At 38.2% G+C, this 25015-nt stretch overlaps 1 protein-coding gene across 3 annotated transcripts in view; it reads left to right on the forward strand.

Annotated features, from left to right (window-relative positions):
• Positions 1–25015, forward strand: part of LOC129749077 (uncharacterized) — a 122574-nt gene that overhangs the window by 57676 nt on the left and 39883 nt on the right. For all 3 annotated transcript variants that reach the window (XM_055743924.1, XM_055743926.1, XM_055743925.1), the window contains exon 3: positions 20547–20638. In XM_055743924.1, coding sequence (XP_055599899.1) covers positions 20547–20638 — 92 coding nt within the window. The remainder of the gene's footprint in view (positions 1–20546; positions 20639–25015) is intronic.

Here is a 25015-nt window from a genome sequence, read left to right on the forward strand (position 1 = left end):
GCAAATATTTTCAAGCACTTGAAACTGTCAAAGTTCGCGAAGAAATATCTGGTTTGGCAAGCCATCTGTACCTGCGGCTTGAAAAGCAGCATTTTCATAGCTTCCGGGACTGTCAACCAAGAAATTTACGTAAAAGAGTGTTTGAATAAACGTCTGCTGCCTTTCCTGAAAAAAAAAACACGGTTGTTCCGTACTGTTTTGGCCGGATTTGGCATCTTGCCATTACGGTAAAAAGACCATGGAGTGGTACGCCGCCAACAACGTGCAGGTGGTTCCCAAGAACAAGAACCCTCCCAACACGCCAGATTGCGCCACGCCCAATTGAGAAATACTGGGCTAATGTCAAGCGGAACCTAAAGAAGACCAAAAAAAACTACTAAGGACAAGCAAGGCAAACTGGCTTTCTGCGGCGAAAAAGGTTGACAAGGTGGCTGTACAAAATCTGATGCCAGGGGTTAAGCGTAAGGCCCGGCAATTCGGATTTGGAAAAGCGGAAGCCTAACTGAATATTTCTCCTGAATTTTATACTAATTAAACTTGAAAAAGAAATTTAATTTGATTTTTTAAATAAACGATTTTTTAAATTTACACGCGTTTTCCCTTGACCAAATTTTGACCGTATCACCCTTTATGTCTCATGTTTGATGTCATGCCTTATACCTTATGTCTTATGTCTGATGTCTGATGTCTGATGTCTGATGTCTGAAATCTCAAGTCTGATGTCTGATGTCTGATGTCTGATGTTTGGTTCAGTAGTTTTGAAGATACAGCCAAAATAGTAATCCGGGTCTATATGACTCTAACCGACCAATTGTCCTTTTTACCGTAAAGGAAGGGTAAATACAATGCCAAATTTGAGGAAGTTCTCTTCTAAATCTGTTTTGTATATTTTTTTTATAAGTTTACAGTTAGTCATTAGTTTTAAATCATTCAAAGATATTATTTTTTTAATCATACTGGTATATTTGCCAAGATGTAATCTTGAGGAAAAATGTTCCTTATGGGCAAATTTTTCTATGATTTCAAGGTAAAATGGAAATGAAAATAATTTAAAGAAAAAATACAACGTAAGACGTAATTTTCTCAGATGAGAGACAGTCAATAACTGTATCTATCATATGAACGAGGTTACCAAAATCACATAAAAATCTATATTTCAAGCGAATTTTCGTCACAGAATCTGTGTCACAGATCACAGAACTTTAGAAATTTTCAAGGATTGCACAGATTTTCAAAATTAAATTGAAGTTTAATAAATATTTAAGATTTGTAACTAAGCTTAGTTTAGCTTGATTAACTACTCAGATCTTCCTTAAATTGTAAAACCCGAACTGCATAGTTATAGAAAATGTATACATTACTTGTTCCGAAATCTAATTATTATAACAATCACTTGTTCGCTGGTGTGGCTCAGTAGAACAAGTTCCACATTGCCAATGGTTGCTACTCCGTGATTTACCGAGCCCATAAATTTTGTTCAGAGGTCAAATGAATGGTTCTAGGGATTAGCAGCTCATTCATACTGCACAAAACTGATACTCTCTCTTTGAACGTCAATAACGGCGCCGGCAACGTCCTAGAAGGCACTAGAAATTGAAAAAGAGAAAATGTGATGAAAGATCTATTTTGTGCTTAAGAACCGAGGTCACCACTGTATTCGATCTAGCAAAATTATTTTGGTTGGAGGTGGAGTGAAAGGGAAGGTGGAGTGGAAGACACTTTTGACACTTTCTTAAAAGCTTACAGTTGATATAAAGACAAGTTTGTACGATGTGTTTAATGGAGAAAAAATGGAATGGAAAATATTGCAAATAAATTTCAAAACAACTTTTATAAAATTTGGATTCGAAGAGCAAATAGTTCAAGTTTTCCATTTTATTGGTCGAAAATGAAAAAAAAACAAATATTTTAACTTCTACGCCATTCAACTCAAAACATATCGAACAAGGGCTACATGTTTTTGGAGATCTTTCGATTAAATGCTATAGAAAGATTTTTCTACTATAATCAACTTTCGCGTTCACTAGCACATAATACATTTCTTAGTTCTTAGTTTGAGTTCTTTTCTTAGTTTGACATAGTCATTCTAGGATTGGGACGATTTGGTATAAAGATCAACAGAAAAATGTAAAACCGAATGGTTATTTTTTCAAGTGTCACAAAATCAAATTTCATTTCACACGGTAATAAAAAACATAAAATTTTTAAATTATCAACCCTAGAAAGAAATTTTTTAATGAGTTGAAGTTTGATGGCTTGGCGATTTTCCACGAAAAACTCTTTTTTTTACACAAAAATCGTTAAATTATTGCGGACTCAACTTTGCATTAACGCTTTGCAACACCAGAAAGTGACGTTTCAACCGAAGAGTGCTGGCGTTTTTTATTTTTTCTTGGCTGTGTAAAGCATAAAAAGCTGTAGGTATTTGACAGCATTGTGCGTAAGTTCAATGTCTACACGATAGCATTTTTATTTTTATGTTGGATATAAATAATTTTTCGCATAGAAAAAAACATTTTTTCAGGAAAATGCACGGAATTATGTGCTGCACGGAATTACCCGCAGTCACGGTAATTATAATTTCATTTGAAAAATCAAATAAAACTTTTATAACTGATTGTACCGAGACAAGAAATAGTATTCTACAAACTTAGTTATTGATTGTAGGGTGTTTAAATGTTCAAGATGTTTTATTTACAATAAGAAATCAATCTTTAACATAAATTTGATCAGAACAATCTGAAGTATTGTATCCCATATGCGTTAGTCATTCTTTAAATGCGACTATCGCATTGGGAGGGGGGAAACTTGGCTTGGAATATTGAATTTCCAAGCCAAGTTTTCTTCAGGGAGGATTCACTAATTGTGCTTATTGCTATTATTGCGCATGCATGAGTTGATTTCTCCTAAATTTTGTAAACACCCGCTTCAAGGTGGTTCTGTGCCTGTGGGCCCCAAAGTGGGGGTAGGAGGGTGTATAATAATCCTACCTTAAACAGAACGTTGTTAAGGTCTGCACTATAGTCAGGCACTGGTGCAAAGGGCCGTATTTTTCCTGGCAACTCGTGGGATTCAGATTATACACACGATTTTAAAATTTTCATCCTGTATGGGATACCCCGCTTCATGCGTTGATATGAAGGTGCAGTGGTTCTTGTGTGTGATGGAAATATGCGTGGATTTTTTTGATAGAAATGCTTTCTACTAAGGTTGCACAGATTAATCTGCAGCACAAAAGAACCGCTACACTGAACTTTAATCCTTAATCCTCGTTTAATCCTTAATGGAACTGCATCAATCGCCTTGGTCCAAGAGCCCTATTTCCGAAATGGAACTTTTTACTTAGGGAATTTGCTCAAACCAAACTTTACTGTGTTCAGTGTAATTGGAATGACTAATGCCCGAATAATGCCTCGTGCATGTATATTGATAAACAATTCTTTAAATGCAACACTTATACCCAATCTAACAACAAGAGATATTTGCGTCGTTCAAGTTTCGCTGCCTGATAGAAAATACGTCTTCTGTTTAGCATACTCACCATATGAACAATCATCCTCTACAGATGAGTTAAAAAATGTCATTTCATTCTGTGAATCACAAAATATACCTCTTGTAATAGGCTGTGATGCCAATGCTCATTATTTTGTATGGGGTAGCTCAACATAAATCTGAGAGGATCAAATTTAATGGAATATTTAAGCAGCACTGATTTAGAAATTCTAAATGTAGGAAATAAACCAACTTTTGTTAGGTGAGACAGAGAAGAGGTGATTGACATCACACTTTGTTCTAGAACAATTTCTCAAGAAATTTCAAATTGGCATGTGCCTAACGAAGAATCGATTTCTGACCACAGGTTTATCTATTTTGAACACTCAGGTGAATTTTTAGAAACAATTACATTCAGAAACTAATTGGGACCTGTATTTAGAGCATCTTGCTACTGAATTTCATGGATATACACCTGAAATTACCACTCCTCTTGAGTTGGATGAAGTGGTTGCAAAAACCACCGAAATTATTTTGAATTCTTATGAAGAAGCATGTCCCTTACGCACGTTTGAATTCAACAAAAACAGTACACCATAGTGGAACTCAAATCTCAGTAAATTACGAAAGAACTGCAGACGCTCTTGGAACCGAAGGCGCACGGAAGGTTTTGATGCTTTCAAGTTGGCTCACCGAGCTTTCCGGAAAGCAACAAGAGCTGCCGAGCGCTCAAGTTGGCAGAGCTACTGCACCACGCCCTCTGCTGTTTTATGGTTCCGAAATCACCGTGTCTGATCAAGTTAAATATTTGGGTGTCATTCTTGACTCCAAATTAAACTGGTCTGATCACATCGAGTTCAGAATCAAAAAAGCATGCATGGCATTCGGACAATGCCGACGTGCAATCGGGAAAAACTGGGGACTCAAACCCAAACATATTCACTGGATTTACTCCACAATAGTAAGACCAATTTTGGCTTATGGGTGTCTAGTGTGATGGCAGAAAGGAGAAGTTGCTACAGTTCGGACAAAACTAAATCACCTTCAAAGAATGTGTCTCTTAGGGATGTCCGGATCGTTCTCTACAACTCCTACTGCAGCACTAGAAGCTCTGTTTTCTATCAAACCTCTACATTTGTTCCTAATACAGGAAGCCTTCATGTGCTTTTCGTCTGGTCTCTGGCTGGCAGGAAATATCGAAAGATCATCGAGACATACAAATGTGTGGCCTGAATTAGTTAGATTAAACGAGTTTAATTTAGCACCAAACGATTTAACACTCTCGAGTAGTTTTCCCTACATGGGGTTTAAAGTCAAATTTCCTTCTCCTCAAGAATGGTTATCAGGTTTCGTAGAGGACCAAATGTCCTCTCATATTGTATTCTATACTGACGGTTCATTATCAAACGGCCGTGCAGGTGCAGGAATTTACTGTCACGAGTTGAACATAGAACATGCTCAACCTCTAGGAAAATATTGTACAGTCTTTCAGGATGAGCTATATGCTATTATGTATGGAGTGCAAATTGCACTTCAAAAGAAAATTATGTTCAGAACAATTTATTTCTGTTCAGATAGCCAAGCAGCTATCAAATCACTTAGTGCTTCCAGTTCTAGATCAAAACTGGTAATCACATGCCGGAAAGCAATCGAAAAAATTGCTGAGGGTAATGGATTAAACCTTCTATGGGTACCCGGACATAAGGGAATTTTTGGAAACGAATTCGCCGACGAACTCGCTAGAACTGGATCGGAAAAGGAATTTTACGGACCAGAGCCGGCTGTCCCAATATCGCCATGTTGGTTCAGAAACCAAATTCAAACTTGGTCCTCTAACCAGCATGAACGATACTGGGAAGAGTTGGACACTTGTCGCCAAACTAAATTATTTTTAGAAAAACCATCTCCAATCATATCGAGTTACTTGATAACTTTAAGTAAATCTCATTGCAGCATCCTGACTAGAGCACTCTCTGGTCATTGTAAACTCAACTATCACATGCACAACATTCAGCGTGCTGAATCTCCAGTATGTGGTAGTTGTGAATCAGATGTGGAAGATCCCTTCCATCTTATATGTAACTGTCCCTCATTTGCCAGTCTACGTTGCATTTGAAATGCAGGCATTGCGTTGTAAATCTACTACTTTTCCGATTAAAACTTTTGATGAAGTAGGTTTCTAAAAAAAAGCCAGAGTACCGAAGAATAAAACCTCTCTCATGACTGATTTATTTTTAATGGATAGTTAAAACCGTGAAGTTAGTTGAAATACACGGCCCGAGGTTAAACATAAATACCACACTTACTGCTCAGATGAAAGTAAAAGTTTCATGCTAGCTTTTCCACTCTACTGATGATGGATGAGATTCGGAGGCTGAACATCTCGCTTCGCAATTTTTTTTTCTGCTTTCATCCCAGAAGGCACATTAGATCGTCGTAGTAACGATTTGAACCAAACCACCACTTGACCTCTCCTGGGGCGGAACAATTGTTGGAGAAGCCATTTGCTTCCCTGATGTAATTCTATGTAAGTCTTCTGGGGAAAATTACAGTGGTCCACTTTTGAGCAATTAGAGTAGATTTTTTTTCATTTGAGTTAAAATCCATAGCTTAGAACAGTTGCAAACTATTATAATACTTAAAATTTTCATGCTTGCATGCTTCATTGTTAGAATTTAGAACCATCCTACAAAATGAAAGAAGACTCAACACCTGGCAGGAAACGATATCCAACATTCATATGCAGCTCCATGCAGCCCGGCGAAAGATTGCTTCCGGATCTGGTCACGTTTCCAGCGGATCGGAAAAGTGTGCGTTTTCTGCATCGTTAATGAGAAAGCATTGCATGGATCATGTGTGCTGGTGGTGAAATGTAGGCAAATTGAATTACCTATCACTTGAACCGTACGTAGGAACATGCTGCTTTTACCTTAATATCTCCAGTGACCGGGTGACCAAAAGTATGGCCACAGACTAACGGGGGCCATGACCGAAGCAATGCTCGGCCGTAGGAGAGTGCTAATTCAATTACTATACTATGTTTGTCGGTCGATGAGTATATGCAAAAAGGCTTGGTGTGAAAATGGCACACTTTAATGCTTGACCAAGTTCCGATGATGGAGTTGAATGGACATATTGCAACATCGCCCATGTCGGTCGTGGCATCTAACGACTACTAGGGCAAACTTCCGCTAGGGGTTTTTGCCCTCGAGACCACAAGACGCTAGCTGGCACACGATAGTTTGCTAGCTGTTGCATTGAATAATTGAATAACCAACAAACTGGGAGTTCTAACGTCGTCCTCCAAAGACACACTCAGCTTTCAACTTTGGACCTACCCATAACCAGTCATAACCAATAACTATCAAAATTTGAAATATATGAGACTGGTCGCGTGCGACCATGTTTTAATTTTTTTTCTTTATCCCCGTCTCTTTCGCTCTTCTACTGCGCGAAACGACAGACGTCGGTGGTGGGTGCAACAGAGTGATGTACATTTTGTATAAAATAATTTTTGTAAGCCGCGCGGTGTGACAAACAGCAATTGACAGCCCACGTTGTTCCGAGAAATGTGTGTCTGGCTTGATCCGTCCGGGCTGGTCAATGACACTCAAGCTCTGGCGTTAGACGCTGATGACCGACTTGTGACGGTAAATGGCTGCCAAAGCTGACCGATGTCCGGTCAGTTTACGATGAAGTTTGTCATGAGGCAATGTAGAAAGGCTTGATGTAAATTTTAAGATGAAGGCAGAGATTATTTAAATTTTAAATTTATATTTTTCACGATGTTTCGCATCTAAAATCATACCCAAAATAATGTTCACCTAAAGTTTTGATACGGTTCTAAGGACCAAGCCAACAACTTTTATTGATGTCTGAACAATTTTTTTTCCGTAACATATGTAGTTAAATGTATTACAGTTGATTATTTCAAAAGTTATACAGTTGAAATTCAAGCTTTGAATTAAGTAATTGAATTTTGAATTTAATTACGGTTACTTTCAAGGTAAATAAAGAGCCTCATGGTATGTATGAGACATGAGGCATAAGACATAAGACATAACACTTAAGAAATAATACCTAAGAAATTAGACGACATAAGACGACATAGGACGAGATAAGACATAAGACATAAGACTACATAAGACATAAGACATCAGACATTAGACATCAGACATCAGCCATCAGACATCAGCCATCAGACATCAGACATCAGCCATCAGACATCAGACATTAGGCATAAGACTTAAGACATAGGACATAAGACATAGGACATAAGACATTAGACATAAGGCATGACATCAGACATCAGACATAAGACATAAGGCTTGGAACATGAAGCTATAGCAATAATTTCAGCCAGATATTCTAATTTATAGAAACTAATATTTATTCGAATTCCATAAGATGAAAAAAAATAAACTGCTTCTTGAGCTGCCTCGTTTTTTTTAAGCAACAACATTAAATGGACCATGCAAATCTAATATTGTAGATTGCGAAGAAATGGCTCCTACCCAGCAGAAAGTAATCCATCTTTTTCCGGGGATGATAGTACTAAGAGCACAAAGTGCTCTTTAATGGTTCCATCGGTTAAAAAAAAGAACTTTTCCCGCTGCACCCATCCACTACAAATATTATCCCAAAGCGTTTCAGTTTACTTTTCAACAGCATAATAAATTAACATTTCTGTTAGCCCCTCAGCTACGATAATAACGAGCTTCAACGTTTTAGTTCTGTGCTTAACTAATTTTTGCTTGATTCTAACGACTGGAAAAAAGACATTTTGATAAACGTTTAAATGTATAACAATATCATTAAAGCTGAGGAGGAATGCCTTAAATTATTTAAGCGTTGTCCAAAAAAAAAAAAAATACAAAAAAACATTTCATTCGTTCTTAAAAATTAATTCTTTTTTACTAGCTTTGAGAGTTCCACAATTTACTGGGGTAGATTAAAAGTTTTTCTCATTGAGCCAGCAGTTCGTTTTTTTTCTGTTTTTTTAACGAAAAATAAATTCAATTTACGAGTGGGTGTGCTCTCTTGAGAACCAACCGACCGACCGACCGACCAAGGTCAGTCGGGAAGTCAAATACTAAAAACAAACACCCTCATTCGGAACAGAACCAGATTCATCCATCGCCGCCGGCGGCCGCCAGTAATTAATCCAACTTATATGGAGCTCCAATCCGAATGAGTTCCCACTGTTTGTGTGGACCCCCATTTGAATCGAAAGATTTTTACCCGACTTAAGAAAAACTGCACTTTTCTGCAACCGGTATCTTTCTGTTCACTGCAGGTTGCTATCTTCGGTCGCCATTTGTTGTCTTGTCATATTTGCGTTTTGACACCAGCAGTAGCTGCAGCAGGTTGTCAATTAATTAGCGATTCGATGAGATGGCAGAGAATCGGTGTGGCGGCTATCTTTGTGAGGCCATGAGTAGCTAGGCGTTCTTCGAGAAGGATTCTAATCTGTTGAATAAACAATATCGAAAAGGCATCGATTTGGTGTTCTTCGGTGGGAAGGTTATCTGAGGCATTAATGCGTGTTTTTTTGTTTCGAATAAAATCCTACTAACTAAACCACCTATAATTTTCACTTTATGGTAAAAAATATTAATTTTTAACATTCCTGAAAATTTGTTGCGTGGCAACATATGCCCCCGAAGCTTATTAGCAATATCGTTAGTAATAAAAGCGGAACTCTTCAAAATTATTAAATAACTCAGTGTAAGCGGCGCTGTTTGACCTAAGATCGAAAGGGCGTTATGGTCAGCAAAACTTCGTTAGGATTATAGCATTAATCTTCATAAAAAGCTAAAACGCATTCTACAGGGTGACAAAAAAGTCCGGTCACACAGAAAAATCTAAATATTTCAAAGAATAAGAAGAAAATCTGAATCTGGTTTTCATAGCTTTATTAAGTAACTCATAAAGATACTTCACAGAGGATATCTCGGAATTACACCATCTTTATCTGATCGAACCAACTTCAGACGTCTCGGAAAGTCGTCGCAAGCGGCGCGCACCTGCTCCATCGGCATCTCGTCCCAGATTTTCGTGATAACTCGCTTGAATTGCTCCAAATTTGTTATTTCATAGTCGTTCAGCTTCGACATCATGTATCCCCACCCCACACGAAATAATCCAGTGGATTCAGATCCGGAGACGACGGAGGCCATTCATTCTTCGAAATGAAATCGGTCAAGTTTTTCTCACACCACGCCTGAACAACCTTTGCGGTGTGGGATGCTGGGCCATCTGTCTGGAAGCAAGACTGACGTCTTATTTTGGAACCGGGAAACATTCAGCTTGTCCGCAGGAGCTTGCTGGAGGCTCACACTCCAAACTCGATCATTTTGGCGATTGAATGTTTGCTCCAAAAAGAACAGTTTCTCGTCCGAAAAATGAATCTCGTCATCTGCGCGCCAAACCGAGCATCGATAATAGCTGCCCTTAACTCTACCATGGCTCACAACTCAAACAAACTGCACAGAAACGAAACTCTGCCACTTTGGGCAGCAGAGTTAGCCCTTTCATTTGACATATAGAAGGCACCAGAGAGATGCAACGTGTAGGCTACAGGCGACCCCAAAAAAGTTTGACCGGACTTTTTTGTCACCCTGTATGCATCACCAGAACTCTAATAAAAAGAATTGCCAACCTTATTTTTCAAAAATCAGGGAACTGGTGAAATAGAAATAAGGCTGCGTCAAAGTAACGGAAATTTCGTTCAAAGTGATAACATCTTTTTTTTGTCGACGCTTCACATTTTCACTTTTTCACTTAAGCAATGGTCCTAATCCAGTTCCTAATTACCCATTTTCCATCACATTCGCAAAAACCAGGCATATTTTCAAAAATCAGGGAAATTCAATGGTTTATCAGGTTGTCAAGCTGAGCTTCGAAAAATCAGGCAAATCGTGGAAAATCAGACACATTGGCATCTCTAATAATAAAGCTAGAATCTGGCTATTTGGCCGTCATCATGACCAATTTTTTAATCTTCGGTATAATCATAATGCTTTAAATTTTTGGCGATCGAAGCTTTTATAAATATTTTATAAAACATGTTAGCAATTTTGTTTTTTTTTCTCGATTCATCAAGTTCTCCGATTTATTTTTTTTATTTTTTCAGCAACCGTGATGGTTGAGATATGAACTGGTAAAATTAATAACAAAAAAGAAAGGGTTGACCTCATATTATGAGTATCTTTTCTACTGCCAGTCAAGTTTTTAGGTAAAATGTGTATGAAAGAGTAACTTAAAGCAAATGCGCCTTGTCAAATCTCTAGAATATTGAAATTTCAATGAAAACTTTATTTTTATGGGAAAAAAAATTAATAGTAGAATAGAATAGAATTTATTGAATTTAATAGAATTTATTGAAAATAGCCCTGAAAAAGTACATTTCCAAATACTTGCCATTGTGAATCCACCAACATGGCGTTATTTAGTGCCCTTCGATTTTTCAACCAATTGATCCAAACCATTGATCTATTCAATGCTTAAAATATTTATTATGGTCAGATAAATGGCTAATTGGTTTTATAATGATTTTATGAGAGCCATATAAATAGCTAAAATTTGACGTTTTTCTCGCAAGCCAACGCAAGCGTAGGATGAGTTCCTCTTTTCTGAGTTTTTAATCATTAGTACAGTAAATGAGGACAGATTTGAGAGGGGGATTGGTTGTGAATGGTGGAATGATATCATGAGTTGAAGTCGAATTTTGTTTCTGACGCCATCTTGAAATCCAAGATGGTGGCTTCCGCTAAACCTTAAAATGTTGTAAATGACTTAAAATCGCATGATATTCGCACAATACGCGTATTGGGTGAAAGGGCTGAATGAGTAGAATACGAATTTCTCTATCTGACACTATCTTGAAATCCAAGATGGCGGCTTCCGCTAAATTTTAAAATTCTGTAAATGACTAAAAATCGCATGAATCCCTCAAAATATGAATATTGGGTGAAAGGGATAAACTAGAAGAAGTCAAATTTCGCTATCTGACATCATCTTGAAATCCAATTTTCACTTTCACTGATCTTTAAAATGATGTAAAGACTAAAAATCGCATGAAACTCCCACAATGTGGGTATTTTGTGAATGGGCTAAACTATAAGAAATCAAATTTCTTTTTCTGACGTTATCTTGCAATCTAAGATGGCGGCTTCCGCTAAACTTTAATATGCTATTAATCACTGAAAAACGCATGAAAGCCCCACAATATGTATAATGGATGAAAGGACTAAACTAGAAGAACTTGAATTTTTCTTTCTCACGCCATCTTGAAATCCAAGATGGCCGTTTCTACGTAAGTTTAACACGTTCGTCGCCATGGGACCAATATTCGTGTGACGGGTGTATTTCCTAAGCCCCGTCACATCAAAAAGCGGATGACGCTCTCTTACTCAAGTTATCCGCTCAGTTTAGCAACACGTTGCAAATTAAGAAGTTTCCCCCTTTATTTTCTCGCTTCGAGGATTTCTTTGGGCCTAGCTAGTTAAACTGCCAAAATGAGCGTGGCGACGAGCGTGTTAAAATCAAGGGATTCAAATCAAGAAATAATTCTTTGCATTTGGAGTGGTAATGATCAAAGTTCCACAACTGCTTCACAAATTGCAACAATTTGCAACAATTAGCACATTTTCACTCTCTCTGAGCACTGGTTTCTCTCATTTGAACTCAACAAATTGCCACAAATTCAATCATTGGCTGCACAATTTGTGTGATCATTGACGAATTTTCTCTCTTCATTTCCGTTCCCCGGTTAAAATGCTGTTAGTCACTGAAATTCGCATGAAATCCCCACAATATTGGTATTGGGCGGCGATTGAAATGCTCTTGCTCAAGCGGTTGAGCATTAAAACTCTTGAATTTTGAGAGCGAAGAAAGCTGAGAGCCAGATTTCGCCCACCAAATAAATGCTCAAGTTAAGCTAATACCTCATCTGTCTCTAAGAGACAAGGTTTTACATTTTGATCTGAGTATGTTAGCTCAAGGTGCCGAAATTTCGTGAGCTTGCTGAATTAGCAAAATTTTAACACTTAAGCTATATGATGTGTATTGTGAAAATGATGAAATCTTTTCCAATTCGAGGGAAAAAAATATATGGGCTGCATTTGTTAGAAAGCCTGATTTTGAAATACCTAATAAATTGATTTTAATCTTTTGTTCGATTGTCCAGAAAACATTTGTATTGTTATTTTCTTATGCTGTTTCAATATACGTTCCATATACATTATAAAAAGATCGTGTGAAAGTTGAAAAAACCTACCAGAGTGAAGGCAATATACATACATAAATTTTATTTCTTTCTCAAGCGAAGTACACCAATTGAGCGTAATCCAACACCTTATTCTTACGTATCGGAAGAACACAAGAGAGCGCTAGATTTAGCTCTCAAAGCCTTTAAATCGTTGCCAGAGGCAAAGTTACTCGTCAATGTTACTCAATTCCCATCTGATTTTTAGTCATCTGGATGCACTGCTGATTACAAAGAGATTACACTTGAAGCCTGCGCGGGAGCAAAACCTTTTCAAAATTTACAAGCAACTGATTTAAACTGACTTCAGACGACATTTTATACGATCTTTTCTCTATGCAGTTGGAATTGTGATTCGCAACACCATTTTAAACGACTTAGGTTATCATTAATAAGCATGATTATTTTAATTATCACTAAAATAAATTTTCGGTCAAACTACATTGCCTTTCTGATTTGGTACAAAATTGGTTCTTTTTTTTATTAGAGACTTTCGGCCTGATTCGTTAGAACCTAAGAACGTACCACCCCAAAAGCTTGGTTGTGATCACACTTTTCGTTCGTTTTATTCACTTGTTATCAATTAATTTAAGCTTATTCGTAACTCTTAGAACTGACCCCCTAACAACTATGTTGTAATCGTCGAAAAATCCTGGGAAAAAAGGTTTCAACCAATTGCGCAACACCCTTCATACCTGGCTAGCTATCTGCGGTGCATAATCTCCCACATAAAATGTGCTGCTCCACACGTTATGCTGCACACCCACGTTCATTCTCTGTCGAATTCGGACGCATCGCCCGTCGTTCACATGTGTGTGCGCATTACCTTTTTCCGGTTTACACGGTAATCGATTGCACTTTCAAACGTTCCCTTCCAATAAATAGCAAAAAAGGCAGTCAAAACTGATGCCTAGCGATCGGTCGAATGGGTGGAAAAATGAATGAATGAATGAACGAGCAATTGACTGACTGAGACGCCGTACACGGAAACCCCAATATGGTAAATGCGAAAATTTGAATAAATGAAAGTTTACGTCACAGATGAGTCTAAGGGTTTTTTTTTTTGTTGTCGTCTGCTCAGCTCTGTAACGGCTAGCCTTAACTAAACCGCTCACTTACTTGTCGAATGGTCGATTATGTGTTTTTTGAGAGCGGCGAATAATCCGCTTGCTAAAAGGAGGTTTGCGTAGCTCAATGGTGCTTAATGGTCGTTAAAAGGTTCGAAGTTGCAGAATACTGCACTTATTCAAATCCAAAACTCGGGGCACGACGAAAAGACGCTTTCGGGTGGGCTTTTGGTAAAGTGAGAAACCTTCGGTTTGACATAGTAGGTACGTATCACTTTTCGAAATGGAATATCCACATGAACCACTTTAAGTGGTTTATGATTCCAGCTGAGATTGTCTGAGCAATCCGAATTGGACCCTTTAGGTAAAATGTTTGGCGACGAACCCATAAGCTCGTATGCCTCGACGAATGCTTGGGTGTAAAATCAACAAACATTTCCCTGCATTTGGAACGCTTGGGGCTGTTTTTCTCCATACCAACAATCAAAATATGTTGTCACTGCGTGCGGTAAGAAATCGGGAAAGGCACCCCGCAAATAAATAACACTCGCATCAACTTGATGATGTTCTCACATTTTGGCGATTCTGTGTGGGCTCGAATGGTTTTTTTTCCAGGAGCGCCCATTCAAAAAGTATTGTTTTCATTCTTCACCCGCCCATTGTATCGACCCCATCACGTTACAACTTCATTTTTGAATCAAAATAAGCTACTTAAACCACTCAAATTGACTCCCCATGGAATGTCAATAGCTACTACTGGAGCCCACTGTCTGCATTTATTTTCTCGCCATCAATCCGGTTCTCTTGGGCACCTCAAGCTCATTATTTCGCGCCGAGAGATAATTTCAGGCCCACGGATACAATTGATCTTTCAGAAGCAAATGTGTCTTCGATAGCCTCGGTTACGCCCAGGCTTGGTAATTTAATCATTATAGCTTAGATACCTATTACCTAGATACACCCTATAAAGTGTGTGTGCAAACATGCATGCATACGTTCATCGAAAATCGATCGTCGATCGGAGGGCATCAAAACAATAATTTTTCAATGAATATTACCTACATACTGTGGTTTGTGAATGGAATTTCAATGGCTCTAGCTAATGAAAGCAATCAAGCAAATGTCAAGTTCGTTCTATTTGGCTTCCTTAAATTTTTGGGTGCAAAGCTCGGAAATCATATGATAAGTTAACTATGCAAAGTTTTCCTTCTATGGCGATCGTCAATAAAGTTACGGTTATACTAAGGACTTATTTAAAAAAACTAATAAGAACTTAGCGATAGTAGTTAACTTCTTGCCAACATTACACTTAACAAATTAAACAGTTAATAAGGGGGCACATTAACTGAAAAGATTTTGGAAAATAATTTTTATTGTTCACCGTAACACTAGTCAATTTCTTTTACCCCAGTCGCAACCAAGATTATTTTGCTAGGATGCAGAGGTAACCCAGCAAACATTTACCAGACGAAAAGATTGTATTAAACTTACCAAAATAGCATATAGCTACAAAAGTGGAGGCGATATATCTACAATGACAAGATTCCAGCGATTCGATTTTTCCACAAAAAGCAAAATAAACGAAAAAAAATATTCCCGATCGAGATTTGAACTTCAGTCCTTCGAATTGGCTGTCCGATACCTTACCACGATGCCAACTCTTCAGTTGATATGATCCACGCTATAGCTCTGTGAGATTCTACTTTTACGAACCGGTCAAAGGTGGAGACGGGATAGAGCGTCAATTGAAGGACAGGACATTTACCGTAAATCAGTTCACTCAAATCGTAAATGTTGAATTAGCATAATCTCAACTTTTTGGAGACATATTTAAGAATTGACTAAACTGCTATCCGATTCAACATTTTTTTGGGCAAAGCTTGTCGTAAATAAATGATAGAAAATCACTCAATACCAACTTGTTTACGATGGTTATTGAAAATGTCTTGATATTCGATTTGGATTATCATTTCTATTACGATTTCATGTTAGCTGGGAACTTCTGTCCTAAATAATGCACAAAATATATCATTCATCCCTTTATCTTTTTTCCAATCTAACCATTGACTACTAGGACGTGGCCGGCGCCGTTATTGACGTTCAAAGAGAGAGCATCAGTTTTGTGCAGTATGAATGAGCGGCTAATCCCAAGCACCATTCATTTGACCTCTGAATCACGGAGTAGCAACCACCAGCGATCGTGGAACTCGAAGTGATTGTAATCACAATTGATTTTGGAACAAGTAATGCTTACTATTTTCTTAAACCATGCATTTCCGGTTTTACTGTTCAAGATAAATGTGGGTAGTCAATCAAGCTAAGCTAAGCTAAGATTATTGTTTTCCTTCCATGGCGATCGTCAATAAATGTTCACGATATGAGATAGCTCTGTCCCAATGTCTGAACACAAACAACTGTGTAACAAGATTTTTTGCTTGCGTTTTGCTAAGAGAAAGCTGTTGGCGCCTTGAATGATGATCACTCAGAACGTTAATCCGAAAACACTTTCCTACCAGAGCCATCCATATAAGTTGAACTGTAGTTTTTTACTTTTATCACATTCCCATTCTTCATAGAACCTTCATAAAATTAGCCATATTTTTTTTCAAATTTTTATACAAATTGATAGGAATCAAGAGAGAGTTTTAGGAATCAAGAGTTGATAAGAATCAAGAGAGAGTTTTAGGAATCAAGAGAGATAGACCCATTTAAGGCGAGAAGTGTCGAATTGACACTCAGGGTCTGATTAGAAAAGTTTTTTGTTTAGACTTTCAGGGTTCGTCCTTAAAAAAATTAATCATGCCAAATTAAAGATTTTATGAATAAAAATAAAAGTCATCAAACTTCCAATAGTGTCATATTGACATTCAAGAGCCGATAGAGTTACTAAAAGAGCTAAGATTTTTTTGGCAATTTTTTTTATCTCAGTCATTTGAGTTAGATATAAAAAAAACGAGGCAGCTTTTTTTTATATGAATGATCGTTTTTATTTCAAATTGATTTTTCAATCTACCCACATGGCGTCAAAAAACGGTAAAAAGTACATTGTAATTATTTGTTCTTCAGTTTCAGACAAACATTGATTTTTAGAATGAGTCCTATATTTAAGCTTGCCAGATTGCCCGGATTTATCCGGGTTTGCCCGGATATTTGATGCAAAATTTCGAGAAAGTCCGGTCCGGCCCGGTTGCCCGGATATCGTGAAAAAAGTCCGGATATTGCCCGGATTTTTTCACAATTTTCACAAAGAAACCAAAAAAAATCAAAGTTTTTGAGTAAGTTTCAGCAAAATCGATTAACGGTATGGAAATTTTCAACGGTTGTTTCAAATAATTTCGCTGATTTACTTTTATAAACCTTTAAATATTTAAGTGTTCCAAAAACTTTTTGGAAGTCTGCAATTACATTAATAAAATATTAATTTCATTTTTTTTGCATTTTTTCTTTGCTTTTATATATAATAACACCTAAATTTTGCCCGGTTTTTGCCAGGTTTTTGGATTTGAAAAATTGAAATCCATGCCCGGATTTTGCCAGTTTTTTTTTGAAAAAATGCCCGGAATTGCTAGGCCCGGATGAGAGTGGAAAAAATTCTGGCAACCTTACCTATATTATTTAATTTGAATTAATGTGTTGAAGACTAAAACTAGGCTTGTTTTGAAAATCGTTTGACATAAAGTAATTTTAAAACTGTGCGAAAAAAATCAACTCAAGATATTTTAATATGGGTTTAAATCATGAAAAAGAAACCTGCTCCCCGTGAGCCGTGCGTTTTTGTCGAAACTGTTGAATTGTTTTTACTACATGAGCGGTCCGCAAAAACAAAAATCTACACACAAGTTGAGTCGTTGAATAAAAAGGTTGCTCACCCCAGGTTTAAATCATTTATTTGACATTCGTCGGTTGACTAAACTGGTTAAGTTTGTGTATCATATTCAATTTTCAGATTTGTCGAATTCGAGCCGCTTGTTCTTTATTTTTGTCTTCATTCAAATTGTTGAGAAAAAAAGAGATTTTTTGTATCAAGATAAAATCCTCCGTGATGCCAGAAATAATTATGAAATTCTATTGAACTTTTTAAAAATAATTAAATTTTATTTCTATCAATATCAATATCATCGGCGTACATCTTTCAAGGATATTATGGCTAGCATCTTACAAATGCTAAAACCACCAGACCACAGAAAGAGTACTATGTGTGCCGTGATTGGGATTCGATCTCATGGACTCTGGCTTAGAAGACTGGAACGCTATCCTCTAGGCCACGGCCGGCGATTAAAAAAATAAGATTAGTTAAGTTTGGGTGTTGAATTTTTACAATGCACAAAACCGATCATTGTTAGATACCTTCATAACCATTTCGAAAAAAAAAATTTCTATGCGATTAAATCAAACTACCATAATTTTTGGAAAAGCTGATCCAAAAAAATTTTAGAAGTATTTCCTGTGTGATGATTCTCCTCCTTTTATGGCGACCAGTAAAAAATTGTGTTATCCCTTTGCAACGTCGATTAATAAAAACCATTGAAATTTGGTTACTTTTTAGAATAAGTTCTAGTTAAGCTGGCCCCCTCTTCTCTTCCTTTTTGTTTACTGGGATCAGGGAAGAGTCTCAAACAACCATAGAGCCTTTTTCGTATCCAAATATCCTCCCATACCAAATTTAGTTTCATTTGCTCGATTATTTCACCAACCATGCGAAAAATTGTATGGGAGCCCCCTCCCTCTTTGTGTTTCTCCAATGAAAGGTTGGAAAGGCTTCAAACCATCTTGGGAACATTATACCCACGCATAAAAAAATTGATTCCCCTTACTGATCAGTTATGGAATATTGCAAAAATCTGTATGAGCACTTCCCCTCCTCTTATCCTCGCAATGCAAATGGACATGAGCTTTAAACAATCATAGAACCTTTTCCCATATCCAAGTATCCTCCCAAGCTAATTTGGTTCCATTTGCTCGAATAGTTATCGATTTTTGCAATAATAATTGTACGGGAGCCCCCCTCCCCCTTTCAATCTCCCCACTGGAAGAAAGGAGGGGTCTCAAATAATCATTGATACGATTCTCTTATCCAAAAACCCTCACATGCCAAATCTGATTCCATTTGAATGACTAATTCTCGAGTTATTGAAAATTGTTTGTACCACACTAGTGTGTCTTTGGCGTAAAGACATGATGACAAATCGGGTCAAAATATGACGGGTCCATCATGCTGCTTGACCATCTGCAACAAACGCTTCTGGAGGCATTCCTTGATGTAGTTCTGGGTGTTAATTGTTTCCATCGGACGGGTTAGATATTTTGCCGCACTCGTAAATTGCCTGTCACACCATCACCTTCTTGTCAAATTTTTCGGTGAAAATAGCCTTATCCATTCCGGGGATATCCTTGTCCTTGCGTACAGTGAAGTAAATTGTGGCCCAGGAAGTGTTTTATAGTCCAATTTCACATATTTACGTTTCATCGTCCAGAATAATACATCCAGAACTTTTCCAAAATATTGAATCATACAGTTTCCGGGCTTTCGGTTTGACAGAAACGGCTTGATTTGGGTTCCTTGAAGGTTTTCTCTGCTTCCGGTACGTCTTGAGCGCAAGTCGCTCTTTAGCACGCATCACGTTAGACGTCGAGGTCCCGACTTTTCTGGCCACATCCCGAACGGAAGCCGATGGTTTCTGTTTGAAGGCATCCCTGATCTTTTTGTCGGTAGCAGGACCTACAGGGCCAAATTTTCGACCACTCTTCGGTTCATCTTCAAAAGTACAATGTTCACCATATTTCTAATAGCTGTCCGTACTGCCGCTCATAGCAAGTCCGTCCCATTTGCATTTTCATCATTTTTCAGTTTATCGCTGGAATCACTTTAATTTTATCTATAGTTTCAAGAGAAAACTTTGTTTTCAGTACTTTGTTCTGATGAACATTGAAAAAAACCTCAAGTAATTTTGTCCCATTGAACAAATGATCGCAAGTCGGTCCCATATGGCATAAATCATAGCATGTCAGTCCCACAGCCATAAGGGCCCAGCAAATGATTTTCAACAGAATCAAAACAACAAAAATTATCATTATAAAGTGAAAATCTTTCATTGGCCGTTGCAGTGACAGATTCTGTTGATTATTTCGTATATAAACGCATCCAAGTGCTGATTTACCGTTGGACTTTTTACGATTTTTCAATGCCGTTTTTCTCATTTCAACAAAAACGCAAATGGGACGGACTTGCTATGAGCGGCAGCGTACCGCTCCGACGCTCACATCTTCTTCTTTGGCCAATTTTCTTAATGAGTACACCACTAGTGCAAAATACTTTTTCTCTTCTCCGGAGTAAGACCACGCACTTTGAAATGTAATCACAAACTAAAGGTTTTTTTTATGTTACCAAACACAAAAATGTGTAAACAAAAGGACGCAGCCAGTAGAATTCGAAAAAAAATTCGATTCAAAATGACCGTTAACATTAGGCGTGCTCTATATAGATTATCCAACATCATTTGAAAAATTTCTCAAGTTTTTTATTGTATAAATTAATTTTAAAAATAAATATTCGGCTTATCGATTTTTGGATGGAATTCGGCCGGCCGAATATTCGATACATCTCTTTTCAATATCCTTGCAGAAACTTGATTTTGAAATATTTTTATATATTTTTCAAATGTAAAAAACAATCTTAAATCAAAAACCTACTCATTATGTTTCTCCTTCTATCATTTCAGATCAAACTCAAAAAGATCCTCGGGCTCACAGTATGCAGCAACGCCGGGCTAGACGTTTCATCGACCAGCGGCGTTTTGGCCTATCCAGCAGGGTAAGCAGTGCTCGAACAATTTGTTCGACTAAATTTGTAAATTTGTTAATTGCTCTCCCTTTCGATGTGCATAACTAATTGCTACTGTTGTTGTGTCGATTATTGCCTGCCTACCAGTCAGTCAATAAATTTCCAGTCAGTAGAAAATCTTTTCGAAAATCAGTTGCTGTAGGTACAATAACACCCCGAGCAATCGGTTGCGGTACCTATAGGCAAATTTCTTTTCCGTCGTTGCCATTTGCAACTTGAAACCGACATCATGTACCGACTGTATGTAAAAGATCTCCACGCTTAAACATCAATCATCATGTATCGATTGACTTTCTCGGCTGATGCGCGTGTTCCGCGTGCATAGTAAGTAATCCTCCTCTGCGGAGCGTTTCCCTTCGGGGGGAGTCTAAACTGACGCAAACGCCATTTAAGTATGATGTGATGTGGTTTGCCTATATGTAGACACAATGAACTAGCAAGTATGGGATTTTCTGCGCCTTCGGCCACTTTGACGATCAACATGGCTTCAATTTGTTTAACAATACTTTATAATCGGGCATTTGAAAGGTTTCACATGGCACGAATTGAAAGTCAGGGAGACTGGCGGACAATTTGAATGGCTGTGAATGTGATTTCAACTTTTATAATGTATGTATAAATTTTAATGCAATGCTTCTGATAGGATACGACTCACAAACAAGTAGGATAGTGGAAATTTTTTTTATTGCATCACCGGGAAATCCGAGAATTTGAGCACATGGCCGAGAATATTTTATATTTTTCGAAATTTTTTACCATTCAAAATTTGTTCACCTTAATTTAAAATATGCATGAGATTTTATCTTTGATCCTTTCTAACTCGAAAATAAACAAATATTTTCGTGAAGTTTGTTCATTATTTTTATTCAAACGGTATTGGCTCATGAAGCGAAGATTTTTAAGGCTGCTGTTGCTGATTGTTTGTTGTGATTTGACATTTCGGTGCAAAAAAACGGGTTGGCTTAGGAAGCGCAAATTATTAAGGCTGCAGCTGCTGATTGTTTGTTATGATTTGGACTTCCGGTGAGGAAAGACGGATTGGCTTAGGAAGTGCAGATTTTTAAGGCTACTGCTGATTTAGCGATTGACTTCCGCTAGATAAAGACGGATTAGCTTAGGATATGCAAATTTTAAGGCTGCTGCCGATTGTTTGTTGTTTGTTATTTGGCCTTCCGATGGAAAAAGCCGGATTTGCTTAGAAAGCGCAGATTTTTGAGGGTACTGCTGCTGATGGTTTGCTTTGATTTGGCCTTCCGGTGGAAAAAGACGGATTGGCTTAGGAAGCGCAAATTTTTAAGGCTGTTTGGCTTTCCGGTGAATTGGCTTAGGAAGCGCAGATTTTTAAGGCTGGTACTGCTGATCGTTTGTTGTGATTTGGCTTTGAGGTTGGAGAATACGGAATTGGCTTGGGAAGCGCAAATTTTTAAAGCTGCGGATGCTGGTTGTTAGTTATCATTTGGCGTTCCGGTGGAAAAAGGCGAAATTGGCTTAGAATGCGCAGATTTTCAAGGCTTCTGCTGTTGATGGTTTGTTATGATTTAGCCTTCAGGTGAATAAAGACGGAATCGGCTTAGGAAGCGCAGATGTTTAAGGCTGCTGCTGATTGATTGATTTGATTTGGCTTTTAGGTGGATAAAGAGGGAATTGGCTTAGGAAGCGCAGGTTTTTTAGGCTGCTACTGCTGATTCGGCCTTCCTATAGAAAAAGACGGATTGGCTTAGGAAGCGCAAATTTTTAAGGCTGCTGTTGACTGATCGATCTGGCTTCTGGTGGAAAAAGCCGGATGCTGCTGATGGTTTGCTTTGATTTGGCCTTTCGGTGAATAAAGACGGAATTGGCTTAGGAAGCGCAGATTTTTAAAGCTGCTGCTGCTGATTGTTTGTTGCGATTTGGTCTTCCAGTTGAAAAAGACGGATGGGCTTAGGAAGGGCAATTTTTTAAGGCTGCTAAGCTGATTATTTGTGTGATTCGGCCTCCCGGTGGAAAAGACGGATTAGCTTAGGAAGCGCAAATTTTTAAGGCTACTGCCTTCCGGTGAATGAAGACAAAATTGGCTTAGGAAGCGCAAATTTTTAAGGCTGATACTGCTGATTTTTTGTTGTGATTTGGCTTTCCGGTTGAAGAAGACGGAATTGGCTTAGGAAGCGCAGATTTTTAAGGCTGAATGCTGGTTGTTTGTTATGATTAAGCCTTCCGGTAGAGAATGATGGATTGGCTTAGGAAGGCAAATTTTTAAGGCTGCTCCTGATTGATCGATTTGACTTCCGGTGGATAAAGACAGAATTAGCTCAGGAAGCACAGATTTGTAAGCCTGCTACTGCAGATTATTTTTTTGTGATTTGGCCTACCGGTGAAAAAAGACGGATTGGCTTCGGAAGCGCAAATTTTCAAGGCTGTTGCTGATTGATCGATCTGACTTCTGGCGGATAAAGACGGATTGGTTTAGGATGCGCAGATTTTTAAGGCTACTGCTGCTGATTGTTTGTTGTTTGTTCTTTGGCCTTCCGGTGGAAAAACCCGGATTGGCTTAGAAAGCGCAGTTTTTTGAGAGAACTGCTGCTAATTGTTTGCTTTGATTTGGCCATCCGGTGGAAATAGACGGAACTGGCTTAGTAAGCGCAGATTTTTAAGGCTGCTGCTGCAGATTGTTAGTTATGATTGAGCCATCCGGTAAAGAAAGGCGAATTGGCTTAGGAAGCGCAAATTTTTAAGGCTGCTGCTGATTTATCGATCAGACTTTTGGTGGATAACGTTTGTTATTTGGCCTCCGGTGGAAAAAAAATCCGGATTGGCTTAGAAAGCGCAGATTTTTAAGGTACTGCTGCTGATTTGTTGTTTGAATTAAGATTTTTCGGAAGCCCAAAATACAATTTAAAATCTGTCGATAAGTTTTGAAAAAAATTTGTTTTGATTATTTCTTGATTTCTGTTTAGTAATTTCTGGGCTTTGACAAAGTTTGCCCGGATTTTTCCCGGGTATATGTTCGTCAATTTTGAAATTAAATGCCAAGATTTTGCTAGGTTTCTAGAAAAAAATTGCCCGGATTTGTCCGGCCCGGATGGGTGCTGAAAAAATTCTGGCAACCTTAAGATAAACCCGGCTCATCTGGAATGCTTATTTTATCTACAAAAATCAGTGCATATAAACCCGGAAAAAAGTATATTGTTAAGCAAAAAACCGGGAAATATATGGGAGTTTCAATATCACATATTGCTAGCAATCCGGCTCATGTTTTCCATTTTTTTTATTGCAAAATCACTCAAGAGGTCTATTGGAACGAAGTTTCGAACTCAAATGACATTTTAATCTTGTAACAGCGCACAAAACAAATTGCGCGCCAAACCCGACCACTCCATATCGAGAAAGGCGCAATCCTCTTTCTTTGATGACCCTCGCGAGATGAGGGAACAACAATCCTATTTAAAACAAATACGGCACCAGCGCGACAAGGTGATGGTACTCTTGCGCGGGTGGATTTGCTGATCCGATCTTATTTCCATTTATCACTGACATTAAGCGTGGTCGTCAGCAGCGGTCAAGAATCGTACTCTGGAGAGGAGCGTTTCGAAACTTGTGCGTTGCACTTTGAGCGATCATCGACACTTTTTTTTACGATTGAGTAGTGCGTCCTAGAGCTGTCGTTTTCTTGAAAATTAACGACCAATGCACTTGGAAAAGGTGATTATCTAACAAAATCAGTCCATCAGAGTGGCATGGAGATCGAAGAAGATCGTGGCCAGACCTTTAAGAGCCCAACAATCCAAATTCGAATCTAGGTAAACGACACTCTTCCGTCCCGTCGAGCATTTTGAGCAATTGATCATCATCAAGTGGTGGGTCGTTGCTATTTTTGACTCTCTCGACGTAACCGGAGCGAAATTGTGAATGCAATTTACCTTCGTAAGGCTGGGGCGGTCAAGTTTCGTGGAGTTGAACCTCCCGTGGACCCTTTTATTTCTCGGAGATTTGGGCATCACGAGCACGAACAGTTGTTGTTAGAATGGCACAGTTGTTCAATCACCTTTGGCTTCGATGGCCATCAAAATCAACATCAACAACAAACGGACAGACGCAACACAGTAACAAAGAGGCCCCCAAACGCAATGCTTAAGAAAAGTCATCTTAAGTCAGTACCCGTGCCGAAATTGATTTGCATAGCCATTTTTGCAAGAAGGTACCTATGCGGCTTTCGGCTGCTTTCTTGTTGAAAGTTGATGCTGCTTCTTTCTCGAATGCAACAAGCATACAAAGTAAGTCAAATTCGCGTTACGCATTTTATTCCGAACGACTCTGAAGCCGGCTGTTTTGGATTGAGTTTAAATTCAATCCGTGGCACACTATTTGAAG

The sequence above is a fragment of the Uranotaenia lowii genome, chromosome 2 (genome assembly GCF_029784155.1).
Source record: "Uranotaenia lowii strain MFRU-FL chromosome 2, ASM2978415v1, whole genome shotgun sequence".
NCBI lineage: Eukaryota > Metazoa > Arthropoda > Insecta > Diptera > Culicidae > Uranotaenia > Uranotaenia lowii.